At 43.6% G+C, this 14,585-nt stretch overlaps 1 protein-coding gene across 1 annotated transcript in view; it reads right to left on the reverse strand.

Moving 5' to 3' along the window:
* The window catches only part of CYTH3 (cytohesin 3), a 72,342-nt gene extending 67,666 nt beyond the window's left edge, over positions 1-4,676 (reverse strand). The window contains exon 1 of the mRNA XM_035130955.3: positions 4,292-4,676. Within this exon, the coding sequence (XP_034986846.2) occupies positions 4,292-4,325 (34 nt within the window). The 5' untranslated portion in view covers positions 4,326-4,676. The remainder of the gene's footprint in view (positions 1-4,291) is intronic.
* Positions 4,677-14,585: the final 9,909 nt, after the last annotated feature.

Here is a 14,585-nt window from a genome sequence, read left to right on the forward strand (position 1 = left end):
TGCCTGTATTTGGAGTGTGTGCTTGTTGTTAGTTCCTTACAGATTTGCATATGTTACTGTATATGCAAATTTAGAGTTCAAATGTTGTGGAAGTCAAGCCAACTAATTCCCCATCCAAATCACTCCAGATAAATTAAATTCATTTGCAATCCACCCTATTATTACCCCAAATAAGTTCCTCTTCCATTCATTTATCCCATTAATTGCCCAACAGATCCTGCTCCAAATCAGTTCAACTCCTCTTCAGTTATCCCCTTACCTCCAAATCATCTCTATATTGTCTCCAGTTAATTTATTTCCCCAAATTAAATTTACAGCACAATGCTAGCCTGCTTAGAAAAATAATGAGGGTCTCAAATTCACTGTTTGCAATGCCCATCCTTTCAGACATTACAAGGAAACACCACCAGCTGGATTGCCAATTTTGGGCCCATAATCAGGGCCTGATGAACTACTTACAGTATCCTTGATTAATTTTGCAAGAGATCTTCCAGCAACAGTATAGTTATGAACAGTAAATATAAAACAACCAAAAAAGTGCAAAACCTTAGAAAAGTTCAACACAATAACTAATGTTATTTTGAAGAGTTTCCACTATATTTGTTCAATATATTGCTGTTGTAGCTTTAACACTTTTGTGATTGTTTTTATGCATTCATATCAAACTGGAACACATTAAGGTTCAAGTTTTGGAGAACCTCCAAAGGGAAGTGCTTTAAAGATGGGTGACAATTACCAATAGGGTTCTTTCTAAGTGCCCTTATCATTAATAACTGACACAAAAAGGCAATATTCATCTGAGGCTTTAGATAAAGGAGGAGACAGTCTCAAAAGTTTTTTGTTTAGATAACTGAATGTGGAGCCCATTATTCTTTATAAACATATACTACACCCTACACAAAAGTGTTTTAAATATGGAACGTCTAACTTTGCTCATTTTGTCAGCTTATTTAGCATTTGACCTCCAACCTAGTATGTAGAACACAGGACTGCCAAAAACACATGTTTGCTTTTGAAGGAACAGTCTCAAATACCTACTAAACAGCTCAGGAAACAACTGCTGAGAAATGTTAATGGCAGCATTGCTTGTTTATAGGATGCCTTCCTGCAACATGTCACTGATTAATCCTAGCATTTTTTCCTTATGTCAAGATAAACACACCACACCCACTTGGTTTCAGAATTCTAGCTTCTTAGTCTTAGTGCAAGAGATCATAAAGCAACTATTACTCATGCCACATAACTACGGTAGCTCTTCATATATTTGTACAACATATCTAAATAAAGGAACACAGAACAAATTCAGCTTCCTTATTCTAAACCAGGGATGAGAACATGTGACCCTCCAGATTTTGTTGGGCTCCAATTAACATCAGCTCTGGTCAGCATACCCAAAAGTCAAAGATGATAGGAGCTGCAGTCTAGCATATATACCTGGAGAGAAACAGGGTCCCATGGTTGTTCTAAGGACTTCTTGATAAAATGCCTTGGTCTTGAAATTACGTAAATTACTTGTACAGTTTTATTACCACGTCCTTTGTGTGCTGTTTGATTAGGCAAACCTTGACTCAAATGTCTTAACCCAATCCCTTTTGCTGAAAATCCTATGATGTTCAGACTATGGGCACATCCATTATAATTCAACAGCCTGAAGGAGTACCCAAGGACACTATGAAATACACATCCTAGATTTTAAAGGTATGTGTTTACAAACATTTGAGCAAATGTCTATGGAAACTGTATGCCTGTTCAAACTGGATAAACCACTTAGCAATTACTGCTGCACCTAGAGTGAGGTAGCAACAGTGCCCATGTCAAACTATAAGAAACAATTAACCTTTCTATCACACATTGTTTTCAGCAAAGCGTATACACAATTTCAAGCAGTCTAAAGAACACACAAGGATTTCACTGTGAAAGAACGAACAATTTATCATCGACCTTAACACTACTGGTGGCACAAATCAACCATTTGAAACTGTTCATTGCATCTCCATGTGGCTTCTAATGTCCCCTTAGTCTTCTCCCCTTTCTATAGGATCTTTTATACCCAGGCCTCATCTTGCATCACTAACTTGCCTTTTGCAACCATTGACACAACCCCTAAATACTATGCATTCATTTTTCCTCCTCCAGAAACAGATGACCTTTCAAGGGGGAAAATGGGAAGGGGACATTAATAAGTTAGGGTATGGCATGGCACAGAGTTTGCTATTGTCCTCCATGCTGAATGGAACAGTCCCAATCAGAACAGCATCCCTACATTAGAATTAGCAAAACAGGCAGTGCTTGCTTTGCCTTGCCAGAAAGATTAACCCAGCTTCTCCTTCAACAACGCCCCTCTTTATATAGCAGGCAGCAGCCTGAAAACTACTCACTACTCCTTATTATATTCATGTCTCTCAATCTGCCCCATCCCGAGAGGCACTGATAAATATGTGAAAAAGCAATCCGTGGGCGACAGTGTGGGGGCCGAGAAAAATATACATGAATGGGAGTTGTGTGCAGTTAGGAGATAGGAACAAACCATGTCAAGAGGTACACATGAAGAGAGCTTTTTTTCTTTTTCTTTTTAAGAGTGGAAGTGGTTATAGAGAATGGGAGACATGGTATGAGTAGCTATTGGGGGGTGAGCCTTACTTCAGTTAGGGAAAGGGGTCACTCGCTGCAACAGGATGAAAAAATAGGAGAAGAGGTTATGTTGCCAAAATAAAACTGCAAAGGACAGAAACACTGTGAAACTGTGTACAGCTTCACAAATGTAAAAAAAGGGAAATCCCATTTCGTCTGTGAATCAGTGTAATTTAGAACAAGCGACTAAGCATACATAGGAACACACGGGAATTGGAAATGTAGGGGGAATAGTAATATTTGTGATGGTAAAATGAAAGGAAGAATTGTTGTATAGGGATCAGAGTCACCATGAGGACAGTCACTGCTATATGTCACCTGCAACAGGTTGCTAGCTAGCCCTACACACTGACAGCAGTTGCCAGCTCACAGAGTTCCTCCCTGTCCTGCAAAAAAGTAAAAAGCAACACAGGTCTGAGCTGTCTGGATCAAAACTACCCAACTCAAGCTCTGACATATAGCAAAACTAAATTTGGAAACTGAGAAGTAGGGCAACAAAAGAAGCAAGGGACATGGTGACTGGTGTCATTCAGGAGAACAAGGATCACTCGTCACTCAAATCATTAAAATGGTTAACTTAATTCAGCCTGTCCCTCAAAACCGTGATTACAATTGGGCTGGTCAAAAGCATAGTAAAAGGGGTCAGCTGTTTCCAAAATGCAGTGTATGTTTACGGGTGTTGCAAGGAGGACTTTAATCTTCATTGGTAATGAAGTATAGAAACAGGCCAGTACATGGAAGGGAAGGGTGTGTGATCTTTGTGCCTGGGGTATGTCAGGAGCAGGAGCAGAAGTCCAATGAAGACCGAAAAAATCCTCAAGCGGTGTGCAGACTATTCTGAGAGGGTGGAATATATCTGCATACTTGACCCTGTCAATTCAATTCTTCTCTGAATCAAAATGCACTTCACTGACATGACAATGTAATAATGTGTTGTTGGAAAGGATTTTAAACTCCCTCAAGTGCAGAACTGGGAGAGCGAGAAATGGGTACAGTACTTTGGTTTCATTCCCCACACAGGAATCACACGTACAATTTACCAAAGCAAAACACACACACACACACAGAGAGAGAGAGAGAGAGAGAGAGAGAGAGAGAGAGAGCGCTTCTTTTTTTAAAAAAACTATCAAACTGCACTTCAAGTTTGCTCTGGACCTCGGCAGGAAGGATGCAGCTGATCGCCCAAATCATCTGTGTTCGCTATGGGGACTAACGAAACAAGAGGCATTAAAATTCGCTGAGCCAAAAACAAAGTGGAAGCCAAGTTGCGCTGGTACAGTATAAGAAGCTCTCCGGTTTGTCAGACTCTTGGGACCGACACCGCCCAACTAGTTGGAAACCTACCTCACAGGATTGTTGCAAGGATTAAACAGGGCGACCCAAACCACACACAAACACACATCTCTCCCCTGATCCTCCTTGGTTGAAGCTGACAGACAGCTCCCGAAAATGCCTGATAACCCCTGAGTTAAAAGGGGGAAAACTCTGCACACGCTCAGAGGCACTCTAGTCTCTCTGCGGGTGAGGGCGAGGGGGGAGTCCCCTTCCTCCGTGGTATTCCACGCCGCCGCCGCCGCCGCCGCTGCTGCTGCTACGGCCACCATCGCCGCCTCCTCCTCATAAAGCTCCCAAACCAAACTCCTCTGCCGCCACTACTCACCGTTTCCTCCTCCTCCTCCTCCGTCTTCGTCCATGTTGGGGCTGCTGTCCGAGCACTGGGCGATGTTAGAGGCGTCGCGAGGAGCCCGCGCGGACTCCTGAGGGGGGCGCTTGGCGGCCGGCGGCTCCAGCTCCACTCAGCTCCGAGGCTGCTGCCGAGTGCCGACGTCCTCGTTCGCCTCGCTTCTCCTCAGCGGAGCTTCTCCGACTGTCGCTGCCGCCGCTGCTGCTAAGCGAGGCTCTCCCGCCCCTTCTCATGTGACCCACGCAGGGGAAGGGAGAAAGAAATATTATGTGGGAGGGAGGAGGAGAGGCCGTCTCGAGCTCAGTCAGGCCCTCCTTCGACGCCTCGCTCCGCCACAAGGCAGCAGCGCCGCCACCGCTCCGAAAGGCCAGGTTTCCGTGAGGGGAAATGGGGGGCTGCGGCGGCGGCGGCGGCGGCGGCGGCGGCTTCCCCTCCCCTCAGGCGACCCTCGAGGAAGGGACGCCGCTGCAGAGGCGAGCGCTCCCCTTTCCCCAAGGCTGCCCGGTCGCTCAGGAAACCTCCGTTAAAAATAAAGCGCATCCTTCTTTCTCTGGGAAGGAAGCGAAGCAACCCAGAACCTTCCCCCCCAACTGCCCGAGGAACTCAAAAGAGCGCCCACCGCGAGCGATTCGTTTGGTATTGACAACAGCAGCTATTGGTATTCATTCAGGCCCCTCTCGGGCCTCAGGGCGGGTCAGAGGCGCCAACAACAATAAAATATTTGAGGGTTTTCTCCCAAAGTCGGTGGGCATTGCCATTCAAACAGTGCACCGTGTCATGTGATCTATTATCATAGAATCATAGAGTTGGAAGAGACCACAAGGGCCATCCAGTCCAACCCCCTGCCAAGCAGGAAACACACCATCAAAGCATTCTTGACATATGCCTGTCAAGCCTCTGCTTAAAGACCTCCAAAGAAGGAGACCCCACCACACTCCTTGGTAGCAAATTCCACTGTCGAACAGCTCTTACTGTCAGGAAGTTCTTCCTAATGTTTAGGTGGAATCTTCTTTCTTGTAGTTTGAATCCATTGCTCGATGTCCGCTTCTCTGGAGCAGCATAAAACAATCTTTCTCCCTCCTCTATATGACATCCTTTCATATATTTGAACATGGCTATCAATCTCCCCTTAACCTTCTCTTCTCCAGGCTAAACATACTCAGCTCCCTAAGCTGTTCCTCATAAGGCATCGTTTCCAGGCCTTTGACCATTTTGGTTGCCCTCTTCTGGACACGTTCCAGCTTTTCTGTATCCTTCTTGAACTGTGGTTCACAATACTCCAGGTGAGGTCTGACCAGAGCAGAATGCAGTGGTACGGTACTATTACTTCCCTTGATCTAGATGCTATACTCCTATTGATGCAGCCCAGAATTGCATTGGCTTTTTTAGCTGCTGCATCACACTGCTGACTCATGTCAAGTTTGTGGTCTACCAAGACTCCTAGATTCTTTTCACATGTACTGCTCTCAAGCCAGGTGTCTCCCATCCTATGCAGAGCGGTGCTTGCCTCCAATATTTTATTCAAGTTGGCACCCCTGGGTCGCCTCACGGCAGTTTTAAATTCAAGGTTAAAAACACTTTCCGCTCCGCCTGGGTGTTAACTCAAGCCAGACTAGACGCGAGGTTACTTGCATGGATGTATATGCAAACATTCAGGTCAATAGGAGCAGCCTGGAAGCTGCGAGGATCCAGTTGCCTGGCACTCTAATCTTGGAGCAGTGCGAGATTCCAGGGGATCCCGGAGCTTACTCTGGGTTTATGTTTATTGGAATGAGACACAGCAGAGACTGGTGTCTTTAGGTCAGGGGCTATATAGTTTGTGTACACATATATACTCACCCTGAGCCTGCAGCGGAGGGGTTCACAGCATTAGCATCCCAAAAGAGTCTTGGTTTACCCCATAGCTGCCTGCAGCCAGTGCCAAACTTGGGGCGGTGCAGGCAGTTCCACTGCATAGGGTGCCAAGACAAAGGAGCCACTAAATAATAATTAATAATAATAATAATAATTAAAAGAATAAAAATAAGAACAACAACATCAATACACATACCTACAGAGAAGAAGGCAGTGAGAGGTTTTACTTTCTTGGCTTCCATGATCACTGCAAATGGTGACGAAATTAAAAGACGCCTGCTTCTTGGGAGAAAAGCAATGACAAACCTAGACAGCATATTAAAAAGCAGAGACATCACCTTGCTGACAAAGGTCCATATAGTTAAAGCTATGGTTTTCCCAGTAGTGATGTATGGAAGTGAGAGCTGGACCATAAAGAAGGCTGATCGCCGAAGAATTGATGCTTTTGAATTCTGGTGCTGGAGGAGACTCTTGAGAGTCCCATGGACTGCAAGAAGATAAAACCTATCCATTCTGAAGGAAATCAGCCCTGAGTGCTCACTGGAAGGACAGATCGTGAAGCTGAGGCTCCAATACTTTGGCCACCTCATGAGAAGAGACGAATCCTTGGAAATGACCCTGATGTTGGGAAAGATTGAGGGCACAAGGAGAAGGGGACGACAGAGGACGAGATGGTTGGACACTGTTCTTGAAGCTACCGTATGAACATGAGTCTGACCAAACTGTGGGAGGCAGCGGAAGACAGGAGTGCCTGGCGTGCTCTGGTCCATGGGGTCATGAAGAGTTGGACACGACTAAACAACAACGACAGAGAATAAAGCAACTGTACGGAAAGGAATTACTGTGATAATAAGAAATATTATGGGGGTATTGTGCCAAGAAAATTCCTCACTCAGGATGCAGTATTAGCAAAGTTAGGGCAGCCAATACATACTACTGTATACCTTTAAATAACATTCAACACACACACTTTATGTGAGTTTACCCCTCACATAGATACAAATCCCAGCAACCCTTAACAAAGGACAGTGTCTACAATTTATTTTTTTAGGCAGGAGGTGTCCTCAAAATGTGCTTTAAAGGTATTGTGTGTACACAGTATGGCTGACAAGTCAATCCTATAATGATTATTTCCCCTATATTGAGCTCCTTGAATTGAGAGATTAGCAAATGATGACTGGAAATGAGATGGGGACTATTAGTAACCAAGGTAAGATTGTTGCTGCAGCATTAATCTGAAGCATTTTAGAGTATTTCCACATTTTGTGCTATGTCCAGGATTTCTGTTTTAAGTGCCATAGAATCTCTCTCTCTCTCTCTCTCTCCATACTCTCTCTCTCTCTCTCTCTCTCTGTGTGTGTGTGTGTGTATTTCATTGTTCATAGTTCAGACACTGCTAGGTCTGACCTTCCTCAGAATACCTTTCAAGTTCTCTACTGTCATTTTATTAATCCCTAGAGAGAACTATTTTATGGTTTTTTATATTGCTCTTTCACAAATATTAGCTCTGTGTTGATACTCATGTTTTAGTTCAAAGTGTTCCTCAAATATCACAGTTCAGATTTCGTCTCTGAGGGGCTCAAAGATTTCCTTTCCTTTTTGTTAGGCCCTAGCTTATTCCCCCCCCCCCCAAACAGATCAGATTCCCTACATTCACTATGTTGCTTTTATTGCAGTTTGGGATTATTTGTTCCAGTTAATTTTTTTTTGTTCAGGGGAAAGCTAATAAAGGTTGAGTAAATTGTTTATTACACATGAGGAAATTTAACATGTCATTCAGATTATATTGAGGAATTCCACATGCAATAATATTACAACTCTAATTTTGTGTTGTTTACTTAATAGCTGGTGGTTAAAAACTTGTCATTTATGCAGGAAGAGTGGACGGAATCAGAGGCTGAAGCTGAAGCAGGAGAGTAGGAAGAGGGAGGCCAAGAGGCAAAGATGAGTCAGGCTGGTGAAGAGTCCTGTCCTCCCCACTTGTCTCCCAGAACCAGAAGAGGCATACAAAGGGCGGAGGAGAGGTTGGCTGCATGCAGGGGCAGTCTCTGATTGCTTGGAAAAAACCCTGAGCAGGAGGGGACTTAGACGGATGTGAGGAGGCAGGGACTTTCAGCCTCAGCAACTGATTTTCAAGAGTAAGACCACCGGGAATGAGCTGCTCTGCTCATTAGGCCTGACACTCAACCAAGACTGTGGAGATTGTTCTTTGGCTAATAACAAGTTAATTTCAATTTTGAATTATGTGATTACTGAGTGGCACGCTCCTGTGACACAAATAAATTTATATCTGCTGATGGCTGCAAGCCACATTCATACCGGATCATATCAGATACTCAAAATCTCCACAGCATAAGTGTGGGGGATGACCTGGCTGCGAGACTGCAGCCACAGTACGTCATCAGGCTTAAAATTAATAATAATAATAATAATAATAATAATAATAATAATAATAATAATAATATAGAGGTATTGCATAATATCTCCTGGTAATCAATAAGCAAACAACAAATAAGTAAATACAGTGGTACCTCGGTTTATGAACATAATTGGTTCCGGAAGTCTGTTCATAAACTGAAGCGTTCATAAACTGAAGCGAACTTTCCCATTGAAAGTAATGGAAAGTGGATTAATCCGTTCCAGACGGGTCCGCGGAGTACTCAACCTGAAGCGTACTTAAGCCGAAGCATGGGTGTAATTGGTTCCGGAAGTCTGTTCATAAACTGAAGCATTCATAAACTGAAGCGAACTTTCCCATTGAAAGTAATGGAAAGTGAATTAATCCGTTCCAGATGGGTCCGCGGCGTTCGTAAACCGAAAATTCGTAAACCGAGGTGTTCATAAACCGAGGTTCCACTGTAATAGGAAATGGATATCCCTTCCCCACACCCCTTTATACCCACTGTAAAACCTAATAACTGGCTGGATAAGACTTACTGACCATTTGCTCTTGCAAACTTCCTTGGATTTTTTTTTTAAGGTACACATACACAGCAACAGAATTACCTATGCACATGCCCAGAATGAGAAAAAAGTACTTGAGGGAAGGGACAGAAAAGCACTTGGGGTTGAGTCATAGCTGCCAAGTTATCCCTTTTTTTAAAAAAAAAAAAAAATATTTTTATTAATTTTCCAATTAAAACCAATTATATCACATTCAATATTTCAAATTATACACATATATATATCAATCAAACCGAATGTTATGCCAAATCATCTAAATAATTTATTTTTGGGTTCCCATGCTTCAAGAAATTGGGAATTCCTCGCAACTGTCCACTGCCGTCTTATTTCTAAAGTTCAAATCGTCCTCCAAGCTCATAATATTCCAAATCTTCCCCTTACAGTCACATAGGTGTTTTCCACTTTCATCCGATTGTTCCAGCTGCTGAGATAAATATCAAACGAAGTTTCACAGATGTTCTTTCTCCTGTGTGAGTTAATCAGTCCAGCCTCCCCATAAATCTTCTTAGTGGAGCTCCCTGTTGCGACGAAGTAGCAGCGCCATCTTGAAAGGCTCAAATCACTTTCGTTTTCTCTCATAGCCATGAAGATTTACGATTTATTTATCTTTATAGAATTTACAGCTTTTTCAGGCAGGAGACCCAAACATCCAACCATGAACTCTTGGTAAATTAATGGATCTCCTTGCCCTATAGCTGAACTTAGCTTCAGGTCGCTGCTCCAATTTAAAGTGCGTCACAGCTCATAAATCCTCCGAACGCGTCCAGAGCTCCTTCCGTCTGACTAGGGGGGGGCTTTTCTCATCGGCAACTTCACATCTTTAAGAAATATGCTCAGTAACAACAGCTATAAAGTTCAACTCACACAGTCTTTTGCTTCTCTTTCACTCCAAACAAGCCAGGACATCGCGTCCGGGAAGGTACGAGGCAACAATATGAAGAAAAAATAAAAACTTGCTTCCCTTATCGCTCCGTCCCCATCAATCCTTCTTCCAGATGCCGTACATTCTTTGACTCCTCTCACTCAGCAGCTTAAAATTCTCAGCAGTAAACAGCGCTTCTTCCCCTCCTTCTGAAGTATGTCCATAGATTTAAGCCTAATTATCTTCTTTAACCATGGAAATCCCCGCCATGCAGATTAGCGTCCGGGAGTCCTGGCCGTCGTAAGTGCTCAGCCCAAGCTCCCCCCACTCCAAAAACAGTCGGAGTGGGTCTGGGGGCATCGCGGGCCAGCGGCCCCTCTCCGTAACCCCCGGAGAGGGTAGGGGGTTGCCATTTACTCCCCTAGCAACCGCCAAATTCCTTACGAAGGTCAGAGAGATGGAAAACAGGTCCGCCATTCCTGCAGGCGGAAACCGGAACCTCCAAGTTATCCCTTTTTTAAAGGGATTTTCCCTTATGCTGAATAGGCTTCCTCGTGAGAAAAGGGAAAACTTGGCAGCTATGGGTTGAGTGAGCTCCAACTACTAGTATGGATGGAAGGGGCTGAACACCAGGGAGTATTATGACTGAAAAATGTAAATGTGTGGGTGCTAACCTACCAGATGTGCACAAAGAAAAATCAGACCTGAATGACCAGTTTGTGATATAAGGTAACCTTTTGGGAGTACCCTGAGAGGTTGTTACACTTGGCAAGCCAAACCATCACAAATCCAGCTTTCCCCTTATGGATCCTACAGGTAGGACCGGCCCTATCATTAGGTAGAATGAGGCTGCTTCAGATTCTACAAAGCAACAAACCAATCTGCTACGAGGCTAGCTGACTTGAGCTACACATTTTATATGGCTGTCTTTTCCCAAATCCAAACTTGTTTATAACTTTCTGTTCTGCACCCCCACCCCAAACTCTTTCAGGTGTGTCAAAACCCATAGCCTGGATAGAAATTGCAATCCAGGCAACATTAAGAATCACTGAAGCCCTTTTCTCTTGTCCCAAATCACCCATCAAGTTTGTCAGGCAAAACCCCAGCAAATCTTCTCATTACAGCTAACTGAGTCAGTCAAACTCATAACACCATAAAAAAACTAAATTTCATTAATTAGCCAGATGTCTCACAGTTGGAGGAAGGTTATTGACAATTTAACAAGCCTTCCTTCCTACATACGTAGTTATAAAGAGTAAACACAACTTTTTAGGGTAGATTTTCCAAATGAATATTAAAATATCAACATATAAGCATAAAATATATATGTTATTGAGCAACTGCTTTGTAATGGCAATGTGTATTCAGGGGCTAAGTTTCCAGGAAAACATTTAAAATAATATTGAAAGATCATTAAGCATTCATAGAGAGAGTAATAAAACATTGATTAGCAGCATAGGATAACTGCATCAAAGACTTGCATAGAAGCAAGGATTGGTAACCATTTTAAAAATCTGTATTTTAATTAAGAAAATGGGGTGCAGTATCTCTATTTCCCGTTAATTTTGCATAAGGAGGAGAAAATCTTGTTAATCAGCCCAGCATTTCAGAAGGCAAAGAAGGAATTTTGGAGTGGAAAAAAAACATTAAATAAAGGAATTTTTCCTAGGAAGCTGCAAGCATACAGGAGTCAAATAAATACCTGATGAAATCCCACTGTGGTTTATGGTGCTGGAACTGAGATGGATTTGGCACTTTACATTCCCTTTGTGGCCAGAATAGGATTTACACCATCAGCAGTGTAGGAAAACAATTTACTACGCAGCCCAGAATCTGATATATTTAGCATGTGGGATTCTAACTGCTCCATGGATATTACCCTAAGCAGACAAGAGACCCAACCAAGATTTAAAAACTAGGTTGCCCATCTCATTTTGTACCTGGTATTCTGCAAACATCACTGCGGAATTTATGCTAGCATATTTCTCAGTGATGTTTATTGTTTTTGTTATGATTATGCTTCTAACATTTATATACCATATTTTCCTCCAAAGAGATCAAGGTGGTGTACGTGGCTCTCCCTACCCATTTTATCCTCACAACAACCCGGTGAGGTAGGATAGAGGCTGAGAGACAGTGACTGGACCAAGGTCACCCAGTGAACTTCGTGGCTAAGTGGGGATTTGAACCCTGGTTACTCAGGTCACGGTACCAAGGTGGCGCTGTGGGTTAAACCACAGAGTCTAGGGCTTGCTGACCAGAAGGTCGGCGGTTTGAATCCCTGCAACGGGGTGAGCTCCCATTGCTCGGTCCCAGCTCCTGCCCACCTAGCAGTTCGAAAGCACATCAAAGTGCAAGTACTGTAGATAAATAGGGACCGCTCCGGCGGGAAGGTAAACGGCGTTTCCGTGTGCTGCTCTGGTTCACCAGAAGCGGCTTTGTCATGCTGGCCACATGACCCGGAAGCTGTCTGCGGACAAACGCCGTCTCCCTCGGCCTATAGAGCGAGATGAGCGCCGCAACCCCAAAGTGGGACACGACTGGCCTGATGGTCAGGGGCCCCTTTACCTTTACTCAGGTCACAGTCCAACAATCTATTACAGCACACTGGTTCTCTTTGCAAAAGTGAAACAAGAATGCACTATTCCAGATTATTAATTTTATGTATGCCCTAACCTATTGGCTGCTGATTATTTTATAATTGTAATTTTAATATTTTATTTCATTGTATAGCACCTTGTGATTTCAAATGAAACATTGCTATGTTATGAACCACCTTTTAGTCAAGAAGGCTACAGATCAGGGCTGCAGTGATTAATAATCAACCTCAGTGGTACAGTACAGAGGGATTGCAGAGGAATGCAGCTCCCAATACTTTTTTCCAGAGCAGGAGCAATTAATTCATCTGCCAGAGCACCAGAGTACCAGGATCCTTCTTTCTCTGGCAAGTGAATGAGATGATTATAACCCTTCCCAGTTCATTCGTGACAGATTAGCATAGAGGAAGGCAGATAATGAGTTAAACAATAAAGCAAAGGCTGGATACATCTTAACTTTTATTGGATGGGGTTTCTACTTCATGCCAGCAGTTTAAATGATCAAGGATGTCTGCGTTTCTAGCTGAAAGCTAAAAGCTGTACTTTGGCTGGCTGAAAATATTTCGCTAAAGCTGAACCTGTTTCACAAACTGAACCTGTACAATCAGAAGTAAGTACCGCTGAGCTCAATGGAGCTTATGTCCAGATAACTATGCACAGGATTTTTAATGGTTAAAAAAGATGGAGACAGGAGACAGCAGTCTTTTACGTCCCTTGGCTCTTAAGCCCATTGCATGATTCTTTAATGGCTGACTCATCAGCTGTTGGGGTTAATAACTCAACTTTCATAGGACAATATTAGTACATTATCAGCATAATGTGATTTCACGGCCTCTCTATTCCTGTAAATGTTACTCAACTTACGTCAACTGCATCTTGAAGGAAAGCTGTGTTATTCTGGGGCTCATTCTGACATACAGTCGTACCTTAGATCCCAAACGCCTTGCGAGTCGAATGTTTTGGCTCCCAAACGCCACAAACCCGGAAGTGAGTGTTCCAGTTTGCAAATGTTATTTGGAACCCGGACGTCAGACACAGCTTCTGATTGGCTTCAGGAGCTTCCTGCAGCCAATCGGAAGCCATGACCTGGTTTCCGAAAGGTTTGGAAGTCGGACGGACTTCCGGAACGGATTCCGTTCGACTTCCAAGGTACAACTGTATTCAGCCCCTCAATCCCACTGCAAAAGGAGTCTGGTATCTGAATATCCCAAAACAATCTAAATGCCCATTAAATTTGATAAATACTGGGAACGTCTACCCCCATCTTCTCTTTTCCACTCCAACCATCCTAGCATCTTTTCCTACTTCCCTCCCTAACGTCCCAGTTACTATCCCCTCTCCACAAATCTCACCTCTTTCCTACTCTTCCACCCTGGTTCATGGTGGGTCCAGGTCTCCTATGAGGAAAGGTTGAAGCATTTGGGACTTTTTAGTTAAGAGCATGGAGAAAGTGGATAGAGAAAATCCGCCCCCGTGGTCCCATGATACTAGAACTCATGCCATGATGGCTATGCTCTGCCTCCAACCATGCTTCTGAATAACATTTGCTGGAAACTGCAGAAGGCAAACATGCTCTTGCACTCAGGTCCTGCTTGCAGGCTTCCCACGGGCATCTGGTTGGCCACTGTCAGAACAGGAAGCTGGACTAGATGGGTCATTGGTCTGATCCAGCAAGCTCTTCTTATGTTCTCAATTGCTCCAGGCAGGACAGGACTAGCTGTCATGTGACCACATATGCCTTTTCTCCCTTCCCTGTTCTCAGGTTCTCCACGAGTCAATTTGCTCTTGTCCCCAAAGCAGCATACTGTTCTCCCACCAGCAGTTTGTCCCTTCCGTCACAGCTGAGAACCCAGAAATATAAGAAAACCAGGAAGCAGCCTCAGATTGAGGTAAATAAAATAAAGCACTCAAAACAGAATTGAACCTAACTGAAGGAGCACCATTGGTAAAGAATGCCAGACTTCTAACAAAGAAAACACACTCACCTCCAAAG

This window comes from Zootoca vivipara, chromosome 13, assembly GCF_965207765.1.
Source record: "Zootoca vivipara chromosome 13, rZooViv2.hap1.1, whole genome shotgun sequence".
Lineage (NCBI taxonomy): Eukaryota > Metazoa > Chordata > Lepidosauria > Squamata > Lacertidae > Zootoca > Zootoca vivipara.